A 27429-nucleotide genomic window follows, 5' to 3' on the forward strand; every position below is an offset into this window, starting at 1 on the left:
AAAAAGACCGAAGTGTTAGGCAAATACGAAGCATGAGCGCATATCAACTAGCCTCCTTGCTGCACGCTGGGCAGAAAATATTTCTTCCATCTGTCGTATAGTGTGGAAAAACTGGGAGCCACTGTCTTATATGATGAAATAGGCACTTTTTAGGATATTAAAGCCGAAATAGGCAAAAATAGTCACTAACGTCGAAATAGGCTTTTTTAGGTCCTATAGAATTAACGCTATTAAGTGTAAATAGTCATGAAACGCATAAGTACAAATTTTTATGCAAATAGGAACTCAGGAACAAAATAGGTTTTTACCTAAAATCCGCGGTCTAGTTCTGATATAGCATTAGTAGTGTCTTGCTTAATACAGTCACATTGTGCGTAGATGTAGATGTAGCAATGCATATGAAATGGAATAAGCGTGTGAGGATTGTGGTTGTTGTGGTCTTCAGTCCTGAGACTGGTTTGATGCTGCTCTCCATGCTACTCTATCCTGTGCAAGCTGCTTCATCTCCCAGTACGTACTGCAGCCTACAACCTTCTGAACCTGCTTAGTGTATTCATCTCTTGGTCTCCCTCTACGATTTTTACCCTCCACACTGCCATCCAATACTAATATAAGATTGTGGTAGGGAAGGCGAATGCCCGACTTTGGTTTACTGGGAGAATTTTAGGCAAGTGTGGTTCATCTGTAAAGGAACCGCATATAGGACGGTGTTGCGACCTGTTCTTGAGTTCTGCTCGAATGTTTAGGATTCGCACGAGGTCGGCTTATAGGAAGACAAAGAAGCAATTAAGAGACGGGCTGTCAGATTTGTTACCGGTAGGTAAACAACAGACAAATACTACGGAGATTCTTTGGCATCTCAAAGGGGAATTCCTGGAGGGAAGGCGGCGCTCTTGTCTAGGAAAACTATTGAGGGAATATAGAAATCTTGAATTTGAAACTGAGTGCAGAACGATCGTACTGTCACCAGCATACATTTTGTGTAAGACCCACGAAGAGAAGATACACGATAAATGAGAGCTCAAATGGAGGTATGTAGATAATCGTTTCTTTCTCGCTCTGTCAGCGAGTGGAACAGGAAAGGATATGACTTGTAGTGGTACAGGGTACCTTCCGCCACGTACCGTACGGTGCCTTGTGGAGTATTTATGTAGATGTGGATGTAGACGTAGATGCAGATTTGCACGCACATGCTGACATTTGCAACGTCACAAACGGTTCCTATACTGAGCACATGTGATGACAAGATATGCTCTACCCTAGATATGCGTCTATTTTGTACATATCTTGTAGTTTTTGCAGAGTTATCTTCTGAAATGGTGGAGGTACTTATGAACGGTCCTATACATACGTACCACTAGCGCTTTCATTGGCCCGTCTTTGTTGAACTACGTAGAACCGTGTCTCTGCTCTGCCTCAAGTCGAAGCTCCACAAACTGGCAACAGAGACCAAGGATGACCGGCTGCGGGAGGAGCTGGTGGCTATCGATAATCCTTTCTCTGGGGATTGAGCTAGGAGGTCAATGACCTATCGTCCCTGTTCAGGAAGTATGTAACGCCGCCTGCTGCTGGAAAAATAATGTCGGTCTACAAGAAAAAACGGCTGCAGTAAGTGAAAGAAACATAGCATACACTTGTTCATTAGGAAATTGTAAAAAAGCGCTGTTCCCAAATTCATGAAAACTTGCTGCCAACTGTGGATGCAGCTTGGAATAAATTCAGTGTAACAACACATCTCGACTGCCTTACCTCTAAACACACTTCCTCAGTACTCACACAGCCCAGTTACTTCTTGCTTCCCTTTCCAGAAGTAGGTAGACTGTATTAGCTTCCCCTCGGTAAAGTGACCATCTTCTCATGATCTTCCGTCTTTCTCATGTTTTAAGCCTACATACATATGCCTTTATTCTCCACTTTTACTTCGCATACCTCTTATGACGTAGGCCACTATTTATGGCACATTCACATCGCCTCTCATGTTCCAGTCATGAATTGTGCTTGAAAGAATGATTGCTGGTAAGGCTCTGTGTGAGAGCGCATCCATCTTATTTTCCCTCCCTGATCTTTTCACGATGCATACGTAGGAAGGAGTAGTATATTGGCTGACTCTCCTAGGAGAGTACGCTCCCAAAATTTTCAGAGAAAACCACACGGTAACGCACAACGCCTCTTATCTCAAGCCTGCCATTGGCATTGGGCTAACATGTCCATGTCGCATTTGGACTTACTGAACTGACCTGAGACGAAATGCGCTTCTCTTCTTTGGATCTTTTCCATTTCTTCTCTCAATCGTATCTGGTACGGGTCCCAGAATAACGAAAACTATTGAAGCGTCAGTCGAACAAGGTTTGGTAATCGTGAGTGGACTAAAAGTCCAAAGTATTCTTCTGACGAATCTCGGTTTGCTACCTGCCTCTCCTTGAGATTAGTCTCATGCGCTTGGTCCACTTTAAAACTTCCCGTATGCGCAGCCCCATCTATTTAACGAGCGTTGCTTCTTCCATTGCTTGCCCGTAAATCGTAAAATCGTATAACAAGGTGACTTTCCATCTTTTACAACTCTCCATCGCCCAGCCTCAGTCTGGAACCAGATCCCTCAGGTTAAGAGTATCAAGTGTTATCTATTGAGATAGATGAGTTCCAGCCATTTGGTTTGCAGATGTCAGACTAGAAGTTGCCAAAACACGTTTCACAGTTTTGTGCAATATGTATCCCGCAAAAGTCGTAAGGCCTCTTTCATTAAATACGTATCTATGCTTTTCGAAGACGTAGGCCCTAAGCCATAATCCATTGAAGGTATAGATCAATCTCAGTTTGATGTGCAGTTGTAAACAGACGTATTCCATGGTTAAGTTTGTTCATTTGAAATAGTGTAAGGGTTATAGAATTTAGTTTACATACACGGTTTCTCCTAGAATTTACATGCGGCCTGCACGAGACGACTTTCATACACATTGCTACGAAACCAGACTTACCACAGAAGGCGTAGAACTGTTCTCTAAAACTTAGATATTACGTGACACTTCTCTTCCACGCCAATGTTTATGGACCACATGTGGAGCAATTGTGGAGCAGTATAGGAACATAATGAGCCCATGCATTGGGCTGTTCAGTGAGCTAATTTTCTGGTTCCTATATTGACGTCAGCTCGGAGAAGCTGTCAGTGATATTTTTGCTTGATGACACATTATAAGGTTTTCAGCCAGTCAGTTGCGTCACCCAGAAACTGAGTTTCGTAAGTTAAGCACGACAGTTGAATCTGCCAAAAGGAATGTACCACGGTGTTGTTAGTGTTTCTGTAACACTCTTGATCACATCTTACTCTCTGTCGATCAGTTCGATTTCTGTTCGCATTTTCCCCGTATTGATATTTTCTCAGCACTCACATTGCTCCTAGCCTTCTGTGACAATCGGTGTTTCGCCACTCTGATGGCCATTCAATTTCTGGAGTAGCTATGTAAAATATTCATTTGTTTTCACTTCCCGAGGAACTCCCCAAAACTAACAAAGCAGTCTGAACTGTTTCGTCGTAGTAACACTTCCCAAATTAAGATACCTTCAGAAGATTATGACACAATGTTATGTGGCCAGGGACGACCTATTTTTATAAACAAGGAGAGTTATAATTACTTCTTTCTGACCGTACGCCCGATAACATGCAAGTCATCAGTTATGTCACGATAAGGATATAATTATCATATATGCTAGATCTCCGTTTCTGTAAACTATCCCACACTAAATAATTGTTACGACGTTGTATTCTAAAACAAAGATACCGACCTGGAAAATGCTAAATTTATAAATTTTATGCCAATGACCACAGTTGCTTACCACATAACAAATTTGGCATGTTACATATACACGCATAGAAGTGCAAATGACTGCATTAAAGAATAAATTAAGTTAAAGTCTGGCGGTAATTAAAATAATATGATTGGAAACAGTAATTGACGTATGAAAACACACACACACGCGAGAAAAATTTAAGCATTTGATTCGCTTCTAATACACCTTTCTACCCTTAGAGATACTCATGCTTATCGTTTTCTTGTTGAGAAGCACTCTACCAATTTACTGGGTTAGGCACTACGCAGCACAAATGGTTAGTAGGCCCTACAAGTTCAGTAAAATCTCGTCGTCCCAGGGCTGCCCATTCTTGAAGGTTGCCCAACATTGTTGGGAAGCTTCATCGAACATTATGTCTCTAACAACAATTGTTCTCCATAATGTGTTCTATCTCTCCCAGACGATTAAAAGTTTCCAGAAATAAATACGGACGTTAGTCACAAAGACTTTGAAACAATATATACATATATATATATATATATATATATATATATATATATATATATATATATATATATATATACTGGGTGGAGAAAAATTGTGTCACGAAATTTTAACCCTGGATAGCTGATGCCAGTAGGAACCAAAATTACTAATGTTGTGTAGGTCGACAACGCATCATTTTTAAACTACGGAAACTTGGCGCCACATATTCCGATTGGCCGTGGGATTGCCCTGTTGCCGTTCGTCGGTTGACGGGCAGTGCTATGGTTGTCGGTTCACACATACAAACGTACCTCGCCCCTTCACTGCCCCAACGTGATACGTACACTTCTCGAATAGGTCTTGCTGTTTGTCTCCACCTTATGTCAGAGGCCTTCACACATAAGCTTCGCTTCGGAGCACACACATGTCACCTGTGATTTAGTCACACAGTAAGCGTGGCGACACAGTATTCGTTTGAAGATCAACGAGATATGGTTTTTGTTTAAGAACTAGCCGAAGGTAATGCGCATGAAGCTCAACGGTTGTATGAGGAACGGTACCCAGGAAGACGCCAGCCACACCCGCAAATGTCCACAGCAGTTCACTGGCGACTTTGTGAAACAGGCTCGTTAGCAGGATATCATGCTGATGCTGGAAGACCTCGAACACGACGGAATGCTGCATTTGAAGAGACTGTTCTCGAACGCTTCGAGGAAGCACCTAAGACAAGTGCTCGAGAGGTTGGACAGGACATAAGGGTCACGCATCGGTTAGTCTGGGAGGTTTGGAGGGATGACGGCCGGCATCCATTCAGTTTCCACCCTGTCCAAGACCCAAATACTGTGGCGGACTATAAACAGAAGTTAGGGTTCTGCTGGTGGTTCTGTGACATATTGTGCGAGATTCCGACTTCCCCACCATTTTGTTGTTTACCTTCCATCGGGATGGCCTTTACAATACCTCGAAACGTTCATTACTTGGCAAGGGGAAATCCTCAGGTTACATATGTCCACGGACACCAGGAACGATTTTCGCTCAACATTTGGGCAGGCATTGTGGATGACCATCTGATTGGGCTGGTCCGTCTACCTCCTCGACTTACTTGTGCAAATTACCTTCACTTTTTGCAAGAAACTCTACCCAGTACGCTGGAAGATGATCCCCTGGAGACACGGCTATGCATGTGGTTGCCGCATGATAGGGCGCCCTAGCATAAAAATTCGTGCTGTTCGCAGATATTTAATTGAATTCTTCGACGACCGAGTAATTGGCAGAGGTGCTCGTAGTACATGGCTCCCACGATCGCCAGACCTCAGGCCATTAGACTTTTTCCTGTGGGGATTCTACAAAGTTCCAGTTCACCCACCTGGACACGACCAACCTAGAAACGAAGAGAAATTAATGGACCGCTTTCAACGTGCCGCCAATCACATCAGGGCAATGCGAGGAGTGATTGAAAGAGTTCGGCAAAACACCATTCGACATTTTCAAGCTTGTGTGGCGTCAGAGAATCGCCAGTTCGAGCACCTGCTTTAAGTAAACAATGTCCTGGCTACAAGAACGGCCCTTTTCAGGGTTAACATAATCTGTAAAAGACTTTCCGTACGCGAACTAACAGCTCTTGACGGGCATGTTTCCGGTACGTCTTATCATGAAACTGCAATAGATGTGTCGGGACCCCTGTGGATTCGCCCCCAGGTCCCCAGAGTGGAAGGCCGGCGCGCTACTAACGAGCGTGCGAGTCTCCTTGGATACATTGCGATCTCCGGCAGGCAAAGCATTCGCGGTCATGCGTTGTGCAGAGCATCCGGCAACAGGGCAATCCCGAGGCCAATCGGAGCTCGTGGCGCCAAGTTTCCGTAGTTTAAAAATTGTGCGTTGTAGACTCAACACAACATTAGTAATTACTTTGCTTCCTACTGGCATAAGCTATCCAGGGTTAAAATTTCGTGACACAATTTTTCTCCACCCTATATATATACAGGATGACCTGCACCACAAATATTGGAAATGGGAAGTGCTATTGACATGCGGTTTTCACGGAATGGATTGGTCGTCAAGTCCTCGTATTGTTAACCGATAAACGGACTGCAATGATATTTATAAAGTGTATTTTTTTGCAAACAAACACTTTTTAAATGGAACAATGCCTATTGACATTAACCCACTAAAAGCAGAGTAAATTAGTATGTCAGTGGTGTTTGTCGTAGGACACTAGTGCGAGTCGTTTACGAAATATTTTGAGAAGTTTCCACGCAGACACTTCTTTGCGCCATTCAACTTGCATAGTCGCATGTTGTTACAATTGCTTACAGTGTGCTTATATGTTCCTTGAGTGCGTTGCCACTTGCTAGTCAGTTAGTGTTTTCACAGTACGAGCAGTAGGTCATGAGCAGATGATGGGATATATCAATGTAGGAAAAGCTGACATGCTCACGGTGTATGGAGAATGTAGGGTTAATGCTGTTCGTACTTATACAGTATATGAGGCAAGATGTCAACCATTTCAGCAGTTATTTATCACTCTTTTCAACTTGTTATGTTGAAGTGGTAGTGTAATACCTACACAACAGAAGGAAATATGTGACAACAGAAGAGGTAGAAATTAATGTTCTTGCTGCTGTTTCAGTTGATCCGCACGTTAGCCCCCGCACAATCGCACGAGAAAGTGGCATGAGTCAAAAAAGTGTCCTACACATTCTTCATTCACATAAGTTGCCCCCACATCACAGCTCCCTCCATCAAGAGCTCCATGCAAATAATTGTGAGAAACGTTTGAACTTCTGTACATGGGCATTAAGACAGGATACTCTAAATGTACCATGTACCTTGTATAGTGATAAATCCACATTTATCAATCTTTGTCAGTGAAACGCCAAAACATGCCCTATTGGTCCACTGACAGTTCCCTTTGACCTCGTCAGATGGAACACCAGCGCCCATAGAGTTTGAACATGTGGTGTGGGACTTCTTCATAGATAAACGCCGGCCGGCCGGCCTGCTTGGATGGCCGAGCGGTTCTAGGCGCTTCAGTTTGGAACCGTGCGACCGCTTCGGTCACAGGTTCGAATCATCTGTGTGTCTGTGTGTGTGTGAGTGTGTGTGTGTGTGTGTGTGTGTGTGCGGGTGGGTGGGTGGGTGTGTGTGTGTGGGTCGGTGGGTGGGTGGGTGGGCGGGTGGGTGGGTGGGTTAACATAATTAATTATTTTTCTGTTCATGTGGAATGTGTAAACAGAACATCCATAATTAAGCTACAACCCACGTTTAGCTACCCACATACCAATCCACCGTTAATCTACGTTGTGAAAATAGTTTATCACAGAATTTATAGCTGTGCTGTCAGATGAAGTTTCATCTGAAAGCCTTTTCCAGCTTGAACTAAATACCAGTTCGCATCTTTGAGCTGCAAATAAATGTTTAAAAGAGCTGACACGTGGCTAGTTCTTTGGGCTTATCTGTCTTTTACATAACTGATCACAGTTATGGACTGTATGCAAATTAGGCCACTTATATCGAGTTAAGGAGCCACAGTGCCCAATTCAGTGAACAATACAGAGAAGTAGCAACGATTAGGCACGGTGTTGGTTGGAATGTAATTTTACATGCAGTCTTTTGAGGTGAAGAAATTCTACTCATGTTGGAAGTGGGTCTTTCTCATGGACAACGATGTCTGCTATTAGATGCAGCGGTTACCACCAGTGTAGAACAGCCACTTTGTGCTGGCATTTTACATAATGCGAAGGATTGAGCTCATCTACTCTGTAATGAAGGGTGAGGGGTTGTGATCCCTGCTTCCACCTGTGGAAGGAATGGTGGCCCACAGGCTTCAGCAGCAGGAGATTTGCCCGTGTGCCTCGTGGATGTACGTTTATTGGAAATGGGGCATATAGGTGCGAAGGCTGGGGCTGAGTTTTATGACTCCTTCGTCAGGTCATGTCGGCATAGGGCCCTCGTAATACATCCATGCAGTGGAGAGAGAGTGTATCTCAGCTTTCATAGATAGCCTTGACAATGTTTTTTCTGTGGATCTTCCTGAGAAAGCCGTATCGGCTTGCAAAAGAAAATGTTTTGCTATGGTCACTGTAATAGGTTGGCGCAGCTTGACGTCCACCGTACTGAGCGTTGCAAGAGCTGCAGCTGATGGGCATGTTGGTTTCCAAGCCAGTGTTCCCACGTGAATGGTGAATCTATGTCTCGACTGGCGAGCTGAAAAATGACATCGAAGTGTGGCAGAGAGCACCTCTTCGATACCACAATAGAGAGAGGTCTGGTAAAAAAGATCTGCTCTTCAGTTGGAGAGAGGCAGTAACGGGATTTTTTTTTTTTTAATATTGTCTTGGCGGAAAGACATGGAAGATGTCCCGCTACTGGTGGAGTGTACTTTTTGAAGAAGCTCCACATGGCTTACATGAGTTAGGAGAGTACTAAGGTAGAAATTTGGGAGGGAAGAGAAGGTAGCTGGAAGGTGGAGACTTAGGACAATCGTGATCATACTGTGGGAGTGACACTTCTAATCAAGTGGCAGTGTGAGTGGTAGCCGCAAGACCGCACCGCACATTCAGCGTTAGGTGCAAGGGAACTCTGTATCAATTTCAGTTTGTTTATACGAGGCAAATATGAGCGAATTTTCTGATCAAGAGCCTCCGTTCGTATGGCATAGCAGTTTTGTGTCTGGTATGGAGCCACAGTTCCAGTCCTGTATCGAGCAATGTGGGCTATACTACATTGGTTGTCTCACCGCTGTGGCGTGGAGTTCACCACTTTACAGACTCCCGATCGTACATGGTAAGCGTTGCACTGCCCTGGCTTGATAGGAATACTGGAGGTGAATTGGTTACTGCGAACGGCGTTCGCATTCGCAAACAAAAGCCGTCTTGGCTCCATATGTAAACGGCAGATTAGCTCGTAGTTTGCCGTTCACAGTCTCCATCAATTCAGTGACTTATTATCCACGGGTGATTGGGAACTGCGGTAGGAACTTCACCTATTCCCAACTTTGCCAGCTGCATGGCAGCTCCTTTTGTATATCTTGTAATTAGTGTTGTTTGTGTTTGCTCATGGAATTTCACCCTTGGCTTTTTCGAGAGCTTAATCACACAGTATGACATTAATTTAAGTAGAAATCAGACTCTATAGACCTTTTAAATTAATGTATGTGGCACGTAGTTAGAGTAGTTCAGTATCTATTGCATTACGTTCAATTCAGTCTTGCGATTAGAGCCAAAATATTGATTAGATGGAGTCAGATCTCCACTGCACATAGTTTTCTGGAGGAGTAGATGACAAGTGGTCGTGTTGCTTAGGGTATTACTTGACAAATAGAAGTAAAGAGTGGTAGCGCTAGCATTACCATGACAAACTCGGAAACGTGCACCACAGACGTTTTGTAAACTCTTATAGTTAATGTAGAGGACTCTTGATATCAAACTCTCCAACACGCACAGATTGATGTCAGCCGCTTTTGCAAATCTACCATTCATACCAAATAAATAGTTTTTGCAACTCAGTTTTCAATAACAAGTTAGTAGTATATATGGTTCTCGGGCGCGACTCGGATGTCGTAGTGAAAACTCCACAATATTTCATCAGCGCAACTGGCCGACATCTTCAGGTGTGTGATTGTCGCACCCGAAGATGTCAGCCAGTTGCACTGATGTAATATTGTGGAGTTTTCACTATGACATCCGACGTATCGCCCGAGAACCATTTATACAACATGTCCGTCGGGAAAGCCTCAAGCATTTTCGACGTGGTTTAATGTAGTTCAATCTGAAGCCAGCATGCAGATGTAGCTGTGATGTGAGTTAGAAGTACATTTCATTGCCACAAAGTGACACAAGCTAATTCTACTTCGCATTTAACAGCAAAATCCAAACTGAACTCCGTCTGAATTTTTATCCTTACGGTTATATAATTTGTACACAATTACAAGCTACAGATAAGCAACAAATTTACTTATACATTTCAGGGATTATCATTTTGTTCCTTTTTGTAACAAAATATGGAACTGCAAGTCCAATACAGTCCAGTTTCATTTTCCTGCTGGATTAAGAGAATCTGTGACTGAAATATGCATGGTGTCCCATAAAAGCAACGACAAATTTTTCAGTCGGGGTTTCTTCACCAGACATAAGTAAAAAATTCTAATAAAGGCTATAAAATGTATATCTTAGGAGGTATGAGCACTTGTTCATCTTCTATAGTATGAAACAGATCTTTTCTACTCCAAAGTCTTAGCTTTCCATATTTTGGAAGGAGGAAGTATTAACCAAAACAAGAAAAAAGTCTAGTAGACATGGGGTCTAAAGTGCAAGCTTTAAGAGCTATGAGCACTTGCTCATCTTCGCTTGTAAGAAACACATCTTTTCTACTGAACAAGTACTCATAGATCTTAAGGTACTCATTTTTGAGCCCATGTTTATTACACATTTTTATGTTGTTTTAGTCCATACTGCCTCCTCCCAAATATGAAAAGCAATGAGCTTGCAGTAGAAGATGTGTGTTCCATAGTATCGAAGATTAACAAGTGCTCATACCTCTCGAAGTATGCGCTTTGGAGCCTTAGTTCGCTAGACTTTTTTTTTCTTGTTTCAGTATAAGGAACGTGCCCCTACGGTTTTTCGTTATTTTTAGGGACACTCTGCACATTGGCACAAAGTCTGTCGAGACAGATGTTGCAAGGACCAATTTTAACTGTTACTAGAGACGACGGTTGATTAGATCCTACTGTCCATTCGACCATGAAATGGAGTACAATCTCAGAAGTGGCAAGAATGTGAAAGTAAATCGGTTGTGCATTATCAAAGGAACTGTCTCGGAACTCACCATGAGCGATCTAGGGAAATAAAACTGGATTTATGCCACTGTGGTCCTGAGTAGAACTCAAGACTGTTATCGCTGTCACACCTCGCTCCGTAAGGCACTATTAGATTTGCTACATCTGCATATAAAAACAGTGCAAGAGGAGCTCGACATTTCCTGCCACATCTTTCGCAGTTGAGATGATAATCTTAAGTGAATTGAGTGGTTTTGTCTTACTGTTTCTACTACACAGTGTACAGTTTATCCTTGTCATGCCACCACACTCCATCAACCAGTCGAAGAAACCACTCAGATTAGCGGGCCGGTGTGGCCGTGCGGTTCTAGGCGCTTCAGTCTGGAACCGCGTGACCGCTACGGTCGCAGGTTCGAATCCTGCCTCGGGCATGGATGTGTGTGATGTCCATAGGTTAGTTAGGTTTAAGTAGTTCTAAGTTCTAGGGGACTGATGACCACAGATGTTAAGTCTCATAGTGCTTAGAGCCATTTGAACCATTTGAACCACTCAGATTCACAAAAGCGTATGCGTCGAAGCTGCTACATTTTAAATGAAATTTTACCTTGACGCGCTTGCAATACTCCCTGAAACGAAGCATGGGACGCCCCAGAGGTCTTTATGTGCGTGCTATTTCGCTTCGCAAGTAGTAGTGTCTCTGGGAACAATCTAGGACCATGTCTCAGTGAGTGCAGAGGAAACCGTTTTAAAACTTTTGTAATACTACGGCACTGGATCTTAAAGAGGTCCATTTCTTTGTGAATCCACTGTTTCCACGAAACTCCTACAACAGACCGCAAGCTTTGCATATGCGTGACTGGTACATTTCTCTGATGCGTACAAAAATATGCTTAGGATGCAATATACCTATGTGAGGACAAAGTGTTGTAGCAAGTACGTTCCGAATGTGGTTGTACCTGTATTAACGTGTGTGTCTATCTCCTTGTTGGAGAAATCAGATGCCGCAGCATAAGAAGCGAACAGAAACGATCAAGTACTTTGTGTAAAATACAGTAGTGGATAGTTTGGGAGGTAATCTACACCCCAAAGTTGTTCATGCTATTTGCGTTCAGTTGGCTGGCACGATCAGATCTCATTTGTAGCTATTAGAGCTCTTTCACAAAGTGTATAATATTGATAGCTTCACATCTGCGTACAGAAATGAAGTTGCATCCAGCCATTTAATTGAAGACGTGTATAATGGTATACATGCGAGGGATTGTTCGTTAAATGTTGTCGATGTCGGATGCCGTTCTCAGGTGGACCTCCGGCACATCGCGCAGTCGCCGGACTCTGACACCATCGACGTGGGCATCGACCTACAGGACTACTACCTGTCCGTCGAGTGGGACATCATGAGGGTGCCCGCGGTGCGCAACGAGAAGTTCTACAGCTGCTGCGAGGAACCCTACCCCGACATCATCTTCAACATCACGCTGCGCCGCAAGACCCTTTTCTACACGGTCAACCTTATCATCCCCTGCGTCGGCATCTCGTTCCTGTCCGTGCTCGTCTTCTACCTGCCTTCCGACTCGGGGGAGAAGGTAAGCCAATCAGTGGACAAAACATACTGCATGTCGATGCAAGGTTACGAAACAGCCCTTCCAAAGTTGAAAAAGCCATATGAGTAGTCTGTAACCTGTGACGAAGCATGTACATAACGTAAAGGACTTTCACCTTTAATATATGTGTACCAAAATCTTAATTAATGGAAAATGTGACTATTGATTGACTACGTTAAAGGTATTAAAAAAAAAGACTGCTTAAACTACTGTCTGAAATGTTATTTTTTAACGCAAGTTATCTAAATATTTAATATAGAAGGTTTTCAAAGTATTCTGTGTGTTTGTGTTTATATATATATATATATATATATATATATATATATATATATATATATATATATATATATGTGTGTGTGTGTGTGTGTCTGTATAACATTTGTCAAATTATGATTGGTTTCAGAGGTACAGCTGTTATAATGAAACCCAAATAAATATTCCTAGGCGGTGTTAAGCAAAGGTAGATGATTATGAAACTTCCTGGCACATTAAAACTGTGTGCCGGACCGAGACTCGAACTCGGGACCTTTTCCTTTGCCGGTAAAAGCTGTACCATCTGAGCTACCCATGCGCAGCTGACGACCCGTTCTCACAGCTTCAATTCTGCCAGTACCTCGTCTCCTACCTTCCAAACTTCACAGAAGCTCTTCTGCGATCCTTGCAGAACTAGCACTCCTGGAAGAAAGGATAATGCGGAGTCATGTCTTAGCCACAACCAGGGGCTTGCTTCCAGAGTGAGATTTTCACTCTGCAGTGGAGTGTGCGCTGATATGAAACTTCCTGGCAGATTAAAAGTGTATGCCGGACCGAGATTTGAATTCGGGACCTTTGCCTTTCGCGGGCAAGTGCTCTAGTATCTGAGCTACCCAAGCACTGGCTTCGAGTCTCGCTCCGGCCCACAGTTTTAACTTTACAGGAAGTTTCATATCAGCGCACACGCCGCTGCAGAGTGAAAATCTCATTCTGCAGATGATTATGTTCAAAATTACATTTCGTAATTTCTACCTCCGACAGCAAGGCGCTTTGGTTCAAATAGCTCTCAGCACTATGGGACTTAACATGTGAGGTCATCAGTCCCCTAGACTTAGAACTACTTGAACCTAACTAAATCAAGGCACTTTCGAATGGACAACTTCCGAGGTCGTCTTATGCATTGTTCACCATAATCTGGCATGCGGAACACAGAAATTCTGTGTGTGCTTATTAAAGGACTACATTCCACCAATAACATAGCGCCTTGTACTTCATCCACACTGTGTTCATTTGCAGTTTCAGATGTCATGTGACTCCCGAGCACTACACCAGTTCCTTGGAGTTAAGTGAAAACGCGGTTAAACACTCATACTCTGTTATTCTGGAGTTAGGAAATTTTTGACAGCTACCAGCAGCGTTTCATTACAAATACTCTATTGTCATATTCAACATTTGTAAATAACCGCCGCATGCTTAGATGATGCAGCAGAACTCACCAACAAATCAAAATCACAATCACAGTTGAAAAATTCAATTCTGTTAGCTGAAGCACAACTCTACAACTTGAATTTGAAGAAAAATGGTAATCGGTACGTAAACTCATATCGACGGTGGTACCAACAAGAGAAGTGAAAACTTACCTCCGTAACCAATAAGAACAATACGTATATTATATGAAGTGTTTTATACTAATTCGTCTGTACAGTAGATGAAGTCAGTGTGAAGGCAGGTACCACGAAAGCAATAGTACAATGTCTGAAGCAGACATGTATCGAACTTACCATGAAATTAGTAAATTCATATAAGACATCATGACGAAATTACATAGTTTCCTTTAATGCATGAGTAAGAAAATAAGGTAGCTGCATTTCCTGGGTCGAAATTGGTATAAAGGCACTCTGTATTCTGTTGTGTTATTGCATTGTTAGTACTTTGTCCAATCTTTGTTGTTCCTAATTACCTCAAAGTTTCTTTTCGGCATTGATTTGGTTGGGGTTTGTATGTTTTATAGTGAAAGTGTCGCTCACACTTCTCGTATCGCTATTTTTAAGTCACATACGGCCTCAAATTGCCTTCCATTGCGATAAACCCACCTTACAATTGTACCCGAAAGGTTTTCCAAGTGAGCTCAAATCCGGGCTACATGCGGGCCAGGGCATGACGTTGATATCTTTGTCTTCAAACTACCTTTGGATTGGAGCTGAAACATACACAAATGAATTATCCTGTTGAAACATTAGCCTTCATTCACTACGTCATCATAATCTCTAGACAGTTTTGGCTCTAGAATATCAGTGTACATGTTGGAGTTGATACGAGAGTTCAGACAAGCAATACGTGATTTACCTTTAGCGCAAAACGCTGCCCAAATCATAACACCTCCACCACCAAAATTTCTTCTCATTCTTACCTGCTCATCTGTTATCGTATCATCCCAGTAATACTGAAATCCATCCTGTCCATCCACATTAAACTTCTTCTCGCCAGTGAAGATCACTTTATCCCATTCTGAAGCCGATGACATAAGTTTTTCAGCACAGTCTAATCCAACCTGTTTATGTTAGGGTGTTAGGGTGTGTTTCTGTAGTCGTTTATTGAACGCAAGATGTTGGTCATGCGATAAAATGTGGCGTACATGACTCGCAGTTACTGGCAACTTTAAATCAGCAACGAGCTGAGAAGAATAATGGTTTGTGGTCCTTGCTCTTCGCTAAAGTAACCCTTTCTATGCCTGTACTTTGCTCATATTTTTCTTCTGTCCATATCGTGCGCCCATTGTAACGATATTATCAATCGCTATTCTTGAACGGCTCAACTTCTTTGCAGTTTGGCGAATAGAGTCCCATTACGTTTCTCGTCACATAATAAGTGTTTTCCGCGTGGTACTGTCACAGACGTGGTTTACGTACAAAACATACACTGTCACTAATGGTGTCTGTTTCCTATCACCCGTAAAGGCACGTACACACACACACACACATACACACACACACACACACACACACACACTAACATTGCTCACAACAGACTTTCTTTTACCGAGTTCCACGCTCTACCACCTGAATCGTCAAATGTCTTTTTCTCTACTGTACTACTGACATCAAATACGCTACCGGTTGACTGGATTTGTCGTTATATACATTGTACACAACTCTTCCAGCCGACAACGTTAATTTTACTGCAATTACTCATACCTTTATACTGATTTCCACTGCTGCATTTCCACCTCTTACAATATTTACCAGTACTCTTGAAATGCGTTGTATATGACATATTAACTGAAAAAAAATGCTTGATGTTCTCTATTTGACAGGAAGATTACGGGTATGAATTGCGTCGCATAGAAAAATAACCGAGAAAACATTATACTAGTGTACAGTCCACAGCTGACAGCGTTGATGCGTTTAGTGCTGACGATTCCGATGGAAGTTAAATCGAAGCAGCGGAGATGAAGAGGTGGGCACCTACATCTGCATAAACTATCTGCTCAAAAGTATCCGGGCACACCTATGTGAACCGGAAGTTACCAAATGTTGTCGCGATAGGCGGACCTGCCAGTGTAAAGGTATGTGCTGTCAGTACAGAAGCACTAACAGCAGAACAGGTCTGTCAGGACAGCTCGGTGACTGCAAACGTGGACTGGCCTTTGGATGACACCGGAGCAAAAAATCCATTGGAGAAATTTCAGCATTTCTCATGTTGCCAAAGTACACTACAAGGTGTGAATGTAAAGTGCAAAATTGAAGGGACAAGCTCACCTAAACCAGGACCGGGCAGACCTCCTGTGGTCACTGACAGGGACGGGACCGTCGTGCTTTGTATGTGTGTGTAGGGGGGGGGGAGGGGAGGGGGGTGTAAATAATCGTATGAAATCAACGGAAGAATTCAGTGCACAGTGCTACCAGAAATATAGCTAACAGAGTGACAGTGCGTAGGCAGTTAAAGATAATGGGATACAACTGTCGAGCAGCTTCTCATTAGCCATACATGTGGTGGAAAGAGAGACGCCTCTCGACAGTGAATGGCTAGAAACAAGTGAAGTGGTGAATCATTCTGTACCCTGTGGCACTCTGAATGTTATGGATTTGGTGAATGCCGGGAGATAGTTACCTACCATCACGTGTACCGGCAACCGTGACGTACGGAGGAAGTGTTGGCGTGGTATGTGGGTGCCTCTCGTGGTAAAAGTGTGGCCCCCATATTGCTCTTACGAAAACGGTAAATGCGGAAGGACATGAATACGTTTCACTGCATAACAATGCGTAATTGGAATAGCCTGTCCCGAGTCCTGCCCAGATATCAATGGAACACCTCACACTTGATTTAGAAGCTCGACTTAGCTCCACACCCCATTGTCCAGCATTCACGTGTAGCGTCTTGAGGAAGAATGGGCTGACATTACCCTACAGACCTTCTCACTGCTCACACAAAATGTCCCAAGCAAAGTTCAAGCATTCCTAAAGACAAAGGCAATCGGAGGAGAAAACTGGTGATTGAAATTTCATAAGAACACCCCGTCGCAACGAAAAATGCCTTTGTTTCAATGATTGCCACTCCAATTCAAGTGTCATGTCTGCGACACTATCTCTCCTATTTCGCGATAATACAAAAGGAGCTGCCGTTCTTTGTAATTTTTCGATGCCATCCGTCAGTCCCACCTAATGCGGATCGCACACCGCACAGCAGTACTCCAGAATAGGGTGGACAAGCGTAGTGTAAGCAGTCTCTTTGGTAGAGCTGTTGCACCTTCTAAGTGTTCTGCCAATGAATCGCAGTCTTTGGTTTGCTCTACCCACAATATTATCTATGTGATCGTTCCAATTTAGGTTATTTGTAGTTGTAATCCGTAAGTATTTAGTTGAATTTGCAGCCCTCAGACTTGTGTGTCTTATCACGTTATCGTAATTTAGCTGATTTATTTTAGTACTCTTGTGAAAAACTTGTCACTTTCCTTTGTTCAGGGTCAATTGCCACTTTTAGCACCATACAGATATCTTAGCTAAATCATTTTGCAAGTCTTTTTGATCATATGATGACTTTACAAGACGGTAAATGACAGCATCATCTGCAAGCAATCTAAGACGGCTACTCAGATTGTCTCCTACGTAGTTAATGTAGATCAGGAACAATAGAGGGCCTATAACACTTCCTTGGGGAACGCCGGATATTACTTCTGTTTTACTCGATGACTTTCCGTCTATTACTACGAACTGTGACCTTTCTGAGAGGAAATCGCGAATCCAGTCGCACAACTGAGGCGATACTCCGTAGGCACGCAGTTTGATTAGAAGACGCTTGTGAGGAACGGTGTCGAAAGCCTTCTGGAAATATAAAAATATGGAATCAATTTGACATCCCCTGTCAATAGCACCTATTACCTCATTAGTATAAAGAGCTAATTGTCTAATCTGCTGTTTGCCGTCCCTGCGGGAGGGCTGCTGATTAGTATCTCCAGATTCCTCACTCGTAAGCAGACTTTCAACGGATATCTGACCCTCTTCAAGCGTCTTCAAATTAAGGATCTTCGTGACGGTCTGCAGTGACTCAGTCAAACCCATGACCAGACGTGTCACCCTTTTTGGTATACGTTATGTATCCCCTGTTTCACAAAGGTCCCACTCTCGACCAATAATCTAAGATAAGACGCAATGCTCTTTTGTAAGCGTTCTCCATTGTAATCTTGCTCCAACTTCCCGGAACGCTTCAACGCAAACAAGTCGGACGGCTGTCTTATCCACGATTGCCTTTGCTATACCCGGGTTTGTGTTGACTGAATCCCATTGCGACTTACTGATATTGTAGTCAAAGGGCAGCACTTTTCTGCTTTCTGTAGAAAAAACAGTTTTATATTTCTGAACGTTTAAAGTAAAATGCCAGTATCTGAAACACTTTCAACCTTACGAAAAAAAATTTTCATATAAAAAACCTGATGTTACTATTAATATTGATTCCCAGGATATCAATAAAGAACACGATCAGCAAGGATCCCAAATACATCACCTGGGACACGCTCGAAATTTCTTTAAATTCTCTGACCTTTCAGTCAAAATAATATCCCAACGAATGTTTCTTCAATCCAATTACACATTTTGTTAGGTACGCCATACAATCGTACTTTTTTAAATAAAAGGTCGTGTTGTACGGAGTATAACGCAATTTGGCAGTCAAAAAATACCGCACCCACCTGATTATTTTTATCTATGGAGTTCACGGTGTCACGCGAGAGAAGCAATCAACAGTATCTCTGCTGTACTGCTGTGAAGTCTACAGTGTCCACTTTGTGCTAGTAGAACACGTGTAGTATCATTCGGAAGGCACTGATTTCAGAAGAAGTAGGCTATATCCACCATTCTTTCTCAGCAAGTTTGAAATACCAAGTTTTAAATGACATTACGTTACTAGACTGCGGTTGAACTTCCATTATAATCGTTTGTGCATATTCCACATTTGATTGAATTATACTTTGTAATTTTGTGCTTTTCATAAATCTGCATTTGAATCTATACTAAGCCGCAAACCACCGTACGACGTTTGGGAGAACGTGGAAAGAGCTCTGTCGGTATTCCTTCTGTACGAGGTATAATTTATCTGACTTTCTCCATGTATTTTAGGGCTGTTATCGTTTGTAGTGGTTAATCGCCAATGATATGATCTAATAGTAATGTATCTCTTCACCTCCTCATTTGCTATAGGCAACATCTGTTTACGTTCAGGATCAATTTCCAGTCTCCACGCCAATAATTGTTGAAGTAAACATTGTTACACACATAACACAGAATTTTACTTTCATAATTTATGCTTTTCTTTGCGATAGGATTAGCTGTACGTGTGTTCTGATTTTGTAACTATCCGACACACTTCGATTCCAGTTTTATTTTATATTTTTAAGGCGCATAACAGCGTTACAGAAGTGGTCGTTACCATACTTACACTGCCAACGAATATGCTGACTGCGGCTCACATGTTGACCAAGTAAGATCATGGCCTGCACTGCCTACATATTAACAGAAATCTATCAGCTTATTGTGATACATCTTCGATTGCGTGAAGTACAGCTGCATTGCCTGTTTGACACTATTTTTACATTATTTGCTACATCCTAGAATGTTCAGCTTTTTGCTTTTTCTTTACGATGAATGTTTTTTCGTATCAAAATTATTTATATTACTGAAATTTAAAGATGTTACTCTGCATTTTAACGAATATATTATATCTTTAATATTAGGATTTGACAGTCGCTCACATGATTTCTGTTACTTAAGTTTAATTCGAATGTAAAATTAGGTTCGGCTTTCAAATTAACATCACAGGTTTTGACAAATTTGAAATTTATTTGACGTTAACGATGGACTGCCACATACGTTCGTATTTTATCAGACACTATCAGTTTAACGAATTGTAAGATTCAAGCACTAAATAAAGGACAATTCTGTGGAAAATAATCAACATTAAGAGTTATCTATTCAAAACTGAAAGACAATGCAAAGCCTGAAGAATTAGATTACAATTACGAATTACGTGTATTTATCAGATTATACACTACTTTTGCGTATCGTGTTATACAACACGACTTGACAGTGGCAATTACATTACAGTAGCCAGTCGGTACTTTACACTATTTCCTTTCAAATCTTTACAGGTGGATTCTGAGGACTTCATTTGGCAAGCTGACCTTCGTTACTGCACCCTCAGTAAACGGGAGACACAAGAGCAGTTCCGAATGTAGTTTCCTCCAGGCACTAAACTAAATGGTGATACTAATGTATTTGTTCATCCAAGTTAACAAACGGTTCAATGAAACTGTGGTCAGCTCTTGACTTTCACAATACTGTCCCTCGCGCGATGCGTCACTTTTGATTTGTTTCGTGGTCCCTGCGAGTGGCCCGGCTGAGGAGGCTGCCGTGTTGTGTACCAGGTGTCGCTGTGCATCTCGATCCTGCTGTCGCTGACCGTGTTCTTCCTGCTACTGGCCGAGATCATCCCGCCCACGTCGCTGACGGTGCCGCTGCTGGGCAAGTACCTGCTCTTCACCATGGTGCTCGTCACGCTGTCGGTCGTCGTCACCATCGCCGTGCTCAACGTCAACTTCCGGTCGCCCGTCACGCACCGGATGCGGCCCTGGGTGCACCGCCTCTTCATCCAGGTACGCCGCCTATCGCAGCGACGTCACCACGTGTCCATTGACGCGTTTCCTTTGTCGCGCTGCAAGAGTCATCGAAGTTGTGCACACTGCCTAGTCTCGTTATCCCCACCACTGCCATCCTGCACTAAACCGAAATGCGGAAGAATAAGGAAGGGTGAATTGGCGACTCTATGAAAAATTGAATTCTTAGCAAAAGCACGGTTGTTTATAGAAGCTTTCAGCTTACGTATTTTAACCTATCATAAAGTATGTCAGTAAATAATTGTACAGAAAAAATATGTAATGAATAGGACGTATATGGAATTTTCCCACTTTTCCCAATCAGACGAAATAAACAGGCCAGTGCAGACAAATGTTCAAAAATGGTTCAAATGGCTCTGAGCACTATGGGACTTAACATCTATGGTCATCAGTCCTCTAGAACTTAGAACTACTTAAACCGAACCAACCGACATCACACAACACCCAGTCATCACGAGGAAGAGAAAATCCCTGACACCGCCGGGAATCGAACCCGGGAACTCTGGCGCGGGAAGCGAGAACGCTACCGCACGACTACGAGCTGCGGACCAGACAAATGTACTCCGAATGCGGACAGAAGGCTTCTTTCGGCTGAAGTAAAAACAACAGCTAGGCATCTGTTTGGAATTATATTTACAGTTTCATTGAAGTCGCTGAGACTTATAACTCTTAACTACCTGATGAATATAGTCAGGATAATCTGGTGCCGCGCATCAGCTGCCTCAAGACATGTACACTACTGGCCATTAATAATGCTAATGAAGAAATGCAGATGATAAACGGGAATTCATTGGGCAAATATACTATAACTGAGGGATGATAACACTTTCACCCAGTTTGGGCACATAGATCCTGAAAAATCAGTACCCAGAACAACCACCTCTGGCCGTAATAACGGCCTTGAGTCAAACAGGGCTTGGATGGCATATACAGGTACAGCTGCCCATGCAGTTTCAACACGATACCACAGTTCATCAAGAGTAGTGACTGGCGTATTGTGACGAGCCAGTTGCTCGGCCAGCTTTGTTGAGACGTTTTCAATTGGTGACAGATCTGGAGAATGTGGTGGGCAGGCCAGTAGTCGTTCTGTATCCGTAAAGGCCGGTACAGGACCTGCAACATGCGGTCGTGCATTATCCTGCTGAAATGTAGCGTTTCGCAGGAATCGAATGAAGGGTAGAGCCACGTGTCGTAACATATCTGAAATCTAACGTACACTGTTCAAAATGCCGTCAATGCGAACAAGAGGTGACCGAGACGTGTAACCACTGGCACCCCATACCATCACGCCGGGTGATGCACCAGTATGGCGATGATGAATACACGCTCCAAATGTGCGTTAACCGCGATGTCGCCAAACACGGATGCGACCATCATGATGCTGTAAAGAGACCCTAGATTTATCTGAAAAAATGACGATTTGCCATTCGTGCACCCAGATTCGTCGTTGAGTACACCATCGCAGGTACTCCTGTCTGTGATGCAGAGTCAAGGGTAACCACAGCCATGGTGTCCGAGCTTATAGTCCATGCTGCTGCAAACGTCGTCGAACTGTTCGTGCAGATGGTTGTTGTCTTGCAAACGTCCCCATCTGTTGACTCAGGTATCGAGACTTGGTTGCACCATGCATTACAGCCATGCGGATAAGATGCCTGTCATCGCGACTGCTAGTGATACGAGGCCGTTGGGATCCAGCACGGCGTTCCGTATTACCCTCCTGAACCCACCGATTCCATATTCTGCTAACAGTCATTGGATCTCGACCAACGCGAGCAGGAATGTCGCGATAAACCGCAATCGCGATAGGCTATAATCTGACCTTTATCAAAGTCGGAGACGTGATGGTACGCATTTCTCCTCCTTACACGAGGCCACACAACAACGTTTCACCAGGCAACGCCGGTCAACTGCTGTTTGTGTATGAGAAGTTGGTTGGAAACTTTCCTCATGTGAGCACGTTGTAGGTGTCGCCACCGGCGCAAACCTTGTGTGAATGCTCTAAAAAGCTAATCATTTGCATATCACAGCATCTTCTTCCTGTCGGTTAAATTTCGCATCTGTAGCGCGTCATCTTCGTGGTGTAGCAGCTTTAATGGCCAGTAGTGTATGTACTCCGAATGCGGACAGAAGGCTTGTTTTGGCTGAAGTAAAAACAGCAGCTTGACATCTGTTTGGAGTTATGTTTACAGTTTCTTTGAAGTTGCTGAGACTTACAACTCTTCAATACCGGAAGAATATAGTCTGGATAACTTGATGCCACGTATCACCTGCCTCAAGACATGTACATATATATTTATTGTATTAGACCTTTAACGTAACATAATACCTTTTAATGAGTAGATTACCAAAAATCAAATTTTTGTTGCCCCTGGCGGACCTTAGGTGGGCAGCCTACTAATGGGACTGTGCATCTGTACTCCCGTTCCATTGGTTTAGTCACATACAGTTATATCAGGCAGGTTGCACTTCCCTGTGTCGGAAATTATTCAAGCTGACGTCCATAAATCGCTTTAAGACCAAGGGAACATTTGAACGGTGCTCGTCTTTCGCTATCGGGAACTCGCTTTACTACGTGGAAAGATGTTATCAGGTGCTATCTTTCTGAAGCTTGGTTTACTACTTGGAAGGGCGTTATCACGCTGACAGCTGAAGCCAGCATTCACCTTAGCCACATCTTGTGGAAAAGCATTTCGCGTCACTTGGTGCGCAGTAAATCACTCCACTTATAACGCCACTTTGTCAGAGTGATAACTCCGTTCCCGGCACCTCTTCTAAAGCCACAGGCATCTACGTTACTCTTAAATTACACAGAATTTATTAATGCTTACTTTCGGCTCTTTCCCTTTGTGTTCCAGTTAGAGTGGCTATACATGTAAATTAATTAGTATACACGAAGTCGTTAACACTATCTGGAAGAGTTCAAAGATCATTTTTACACTAGTAATTCATATTACACAACGTACAGGAGAAGTGAAGTGCTGATAGGCATCCACATGCCTTTGTAATATCTATGTTGTTAGGATGGCAGCACCGTCTCTTGTTAAGAGCGCATGAGATTCCTTTTGCTGTATATCGCAATACACTCACTCTGGGTCACCACGGTGTTACTGCTAATGCTGCTACGTATGAAAGAAGAATCATGGAATTCGCATTCCGCTCTCAGTAGCAGTACTGCTCATTCACTGTACTACTAATTTGAGAATACGACCGTAATTTGATGGTTAATTTTGTGTAGGTGCTCCACCTCAATTTTTTGTAAAATTAGCGATTCTGAGAGAAGCAATGTTTTCCCCAAGGGAAATTCGCTGCCGGAAACATACCTGCGGTAGCAGGTAAGCAAAACTCCCAGCCACATTCATTTTCTTGGAGGCTCTAGTCTCTCAACATGCTAATAGAATCTCTACGAGTCTGCGGTGATTATAGGAAGAGACCGTGAAAGTTGCAGCTCAGTTTAGAAGCAGACCGAGAGACATGGATGTCGAAATTGGTAGCGTACTGACCACTCCGCCAACGGCAGGGCATGGTTTCTAGTTCCAGTGCAGCAAACAATGTTAATCTCGTAGAAAGAATTAGGAGTGGAATTATTCTAACGATGTGGCACCTTGCCTATGTGATCGAACTTTCTCGCAACTGTTCCACTGTCCCGTCAACGATTCTTTTTGCTTTATGTGACCCACACTGAATTCATTGTGGGCCGGCCGCGGTGGTCTCGCGGTTGAGGCGCTCAGTCCGAAACCTCGCGAGTGCTACGGTCGCAGGTTCGAATCCTGCTTCGGGCATGGATGTGTGTGATGTCCTTAGGTTAGTTAGGTTTAAGTAGTTCTAAGTTCTAGGGGACTGATGACCTCAGAAGTTAAGTCCCATAGTGCTCAGAGCCATTTGAACCATTTTTGAATTCATTGTGACGTGTTGTCGAAAAACCTTTGCATAGCGACAATGAAGCTGATGTTGCACCAAAAATCTTACGTTTTTTGCTACTTTTGCGTACATTGCACGCATTTCACTAAATGTAATATGAAATCCTCATCCGCGTTTTTATTTCGGTATGTGGAGCCCAACCTCATGAACTAGGATATGGATTTTGATACGTTTTTCACTAATTGATAGAACGATGACGAGGAATGTTTGTGTATACAGTTTATTACTACAGTGTGAGACAATTCGTCCGACTGTAGCTACATAGTGCTGCCCCCTGCGGAGACGGGGCAGGTCACAAATATTAAGCTGGGAAGAAAGAGAGAAATTACGAGGTGCGGCTAGAAAAAAACCGGACTGATGATGGAAAAAACATTTATTTACAATTATTTACAATTTCATGTTATCTCCTTCAATGTACTCTCCTCCTCGGTCTCTACACCGCTCCATACGAATTTTCCACTGTTCATAGCAATGCTGCAGATCATTTTCGGTAAGTCCATACATTACTTCCGTCGCTTTTTCTTTTACTGCTTCAACAGTCTCAAATCTAGTTCCTTTCAAAGCTGACTTGACTTTAGGGAAAAGAAAAAAGTCACAGGGGGGCCAGATCAGGAGAGTAGGGTGGATGATCTAAGATGGGAATGTTGTGTTTTGCCAAAAACGTCTTCACTGATAACGCACTGTGAGCTGGGGCATTGTCTTGGTGAAGGATCCATGACTTTTTTCTCCACAAATCGTTCCGTTTTCTCCGTACTCGCTCACGTAGGGTAGCCAGGACGCTAATGTAGTAATGTTGATTCACTGTTTGTCCCTCTGGTACCCAATCAATGTGCACAATCCCTTTGATGTCAAAAAAAACAATCATCATTGCCTTGAATTTCGATTTTGACATTCGTGCTTTTTTTTTTGTCGTGGAGAACCAGGAGTTTTCCAATGCATCGATTGGCGTTTAGTTTCGGGATCGTAAGTAAAAAACCACGATTCATCGCAAGTAATAACATTTTGTAAGAAGGTGGGATCACTTTCAATGTTTTCCAGGATGTCAGAACAAATCAATCTTCGGCGTTCCTTCTGTTCAATTGTGAGACACTTTGGAACCATTTTTGAACACACTTTGTTCATGTTGAAACTTTCATGAAGTTTTTCCTAACACTTTCCTTGACAACTCCTGTTAACTCAGACACTGCTCTGATTGTTAAACGGCGATCTTGTCGAACAAGTTTACCGATTTTTTCAATGTTTGCATCAGTTTTTGCTGACAATGGTCTGCCAGTGCGAGTGTCATCACTGGTGTCTTCGCGGCCATCTTTAAATCGTTTAAACCACTCAAACACTTGTGTTCGCGATAAACAATCATCGCCGTACACTTGTTGTAACATTACAAACGTTTCACTTGCAGATTTTCCTAGTTTGAAACAAAATTTGATGTTAACACGCTGTTCTTTCTGTACACTCAACATTTTCCGACGCACAGACAAAACGTCAACTACTTAAAACAGACGCCACGGGCAGACTGAGTGCAGGAGGCAGATGAAACTCGAGCAGTAGGCGGAGCGAGAGTCACGTGACAGACCACGCGACTTTCAGCATTATTGCATTCGTTTTATTGTTTCACCAGTACTAGTCCGGTTTTTTTTCTAGCCACACCTCGTACAATCAACGAGAAAATACACACATCAAAAATGTTTGGATCACCCCGGTTCCGAGAACTCCTGAAGATGACGTTGACTGTCGATATTGTATCACAGACACAGTCCCTTTGATTGTTTAGAGATGTCACTAAACCCGCCCAAAGACGTAATCAACGGTGCATGAGCAGCGCCTATTAGACGGAGGGGGTCCGACAGCCTATCAGTTCCAGTCATTCCACCAGGAAGTAGGTACACGGCTCGTGTTGTCTGTAGTTCAACCATGTCTAGACGGTCAATACCACTGTTCGATTGCGTCCGCGTTGTTACTTTGTGCCACGAAGGGCTCTCAACAAATGAAGTGTCCAGGTGTCTCGGAGTGAACCAAAGCGATGTTGTTCTGACATGGAGGAGATACAGAGAGACAGGAACTGTCGATGACATGCCTCGCTCAGGCCGCCCAGGGGCTACAACTGCAGTGGATGACCGCTACCTACCGATTATGGCTCGGAGGAACCCTGACAGCAATGCCACCATGTTGAATAACGCTTTTCGTGCAGCCAGAGGACGTCGTGTTACGACTCAAACTGTGCGCAATAGGCTGCATGATGCGCAGCTTCACTCCCGACGTCCATGGCGAGGTCCATCTTTGCATCCACGACACCATACACGCGCTACAAATGGGCCCAACAACATGCCGAATTGACGGTCAGGATTGGCATCACGCTCTCTTCAATGATGAATGTCGCATTTGCCTTCAACCAGACAATTGTCGGAGACGTGTTTGGAGGGAACCCGGTCAGGCTGAACGCCTTAGACACACTGTCCAGCGAGTGTAGCAAGGTGGAGTCTCCTTGCTGTTCTGGGGTGGCATTATGTGGGGGCGACGTAAGCCGCTGGTGGTCATTGAAGACGCCGTATCGGCTGTAAGCTACGTGATTGCCATTCTCCGACCGATAGTGCAACCGTATCGGCTGCATATTGGCGAGGCATTTGCCTTTATGGACGACAATTCGCTTCACCATGGTGCACATCTTGTGCAGGATAACGACATCGCTCGACTAGAATGGCCAGCATGTTCTCCAGACATGAAAATGA

General features: G+C 43.3%; 1 protein-coding gene across 1 annotated transcript in view; it reads left to right on the forward strand.

Moving 5' to 3' along the window:
- Window positions 1-27429, forward strand: part of LOC124622486 (acetylcholine receptor subunit alpha-like 1) — a 957741-nt gene that overhangs the window by 890820 nt on the left and 39492 nt on the right. Inside the window, exons 6-7 of the mRNA XM_047148196.1 lie at window positions 12346-12630; window positions 20537-20764. Of these exons, the coding sequence (XP_047004152.1) occupies window positions 12346-12630; window positions 20537-20764 (513 nt within the window). The remainder of the gene's footprint in view (window positions 1-12345; window positions 12631-20536; window positions 20765-27429) is intronic.

Source organism: Schistocerca americana, chromosome 7, assembly GCF_021461395.2.
Source record: "Schistocerca americana isolate TAMUIC-IGC-003095 chromosome 7, iqSchAmer2.1, whole genome shotgun sequence".
NCBI lineage: Eukaryota > Metazoa > Arthropoda > Insecta > Orthoptera > Acrididae > Schistocerca > Schistocerca americana.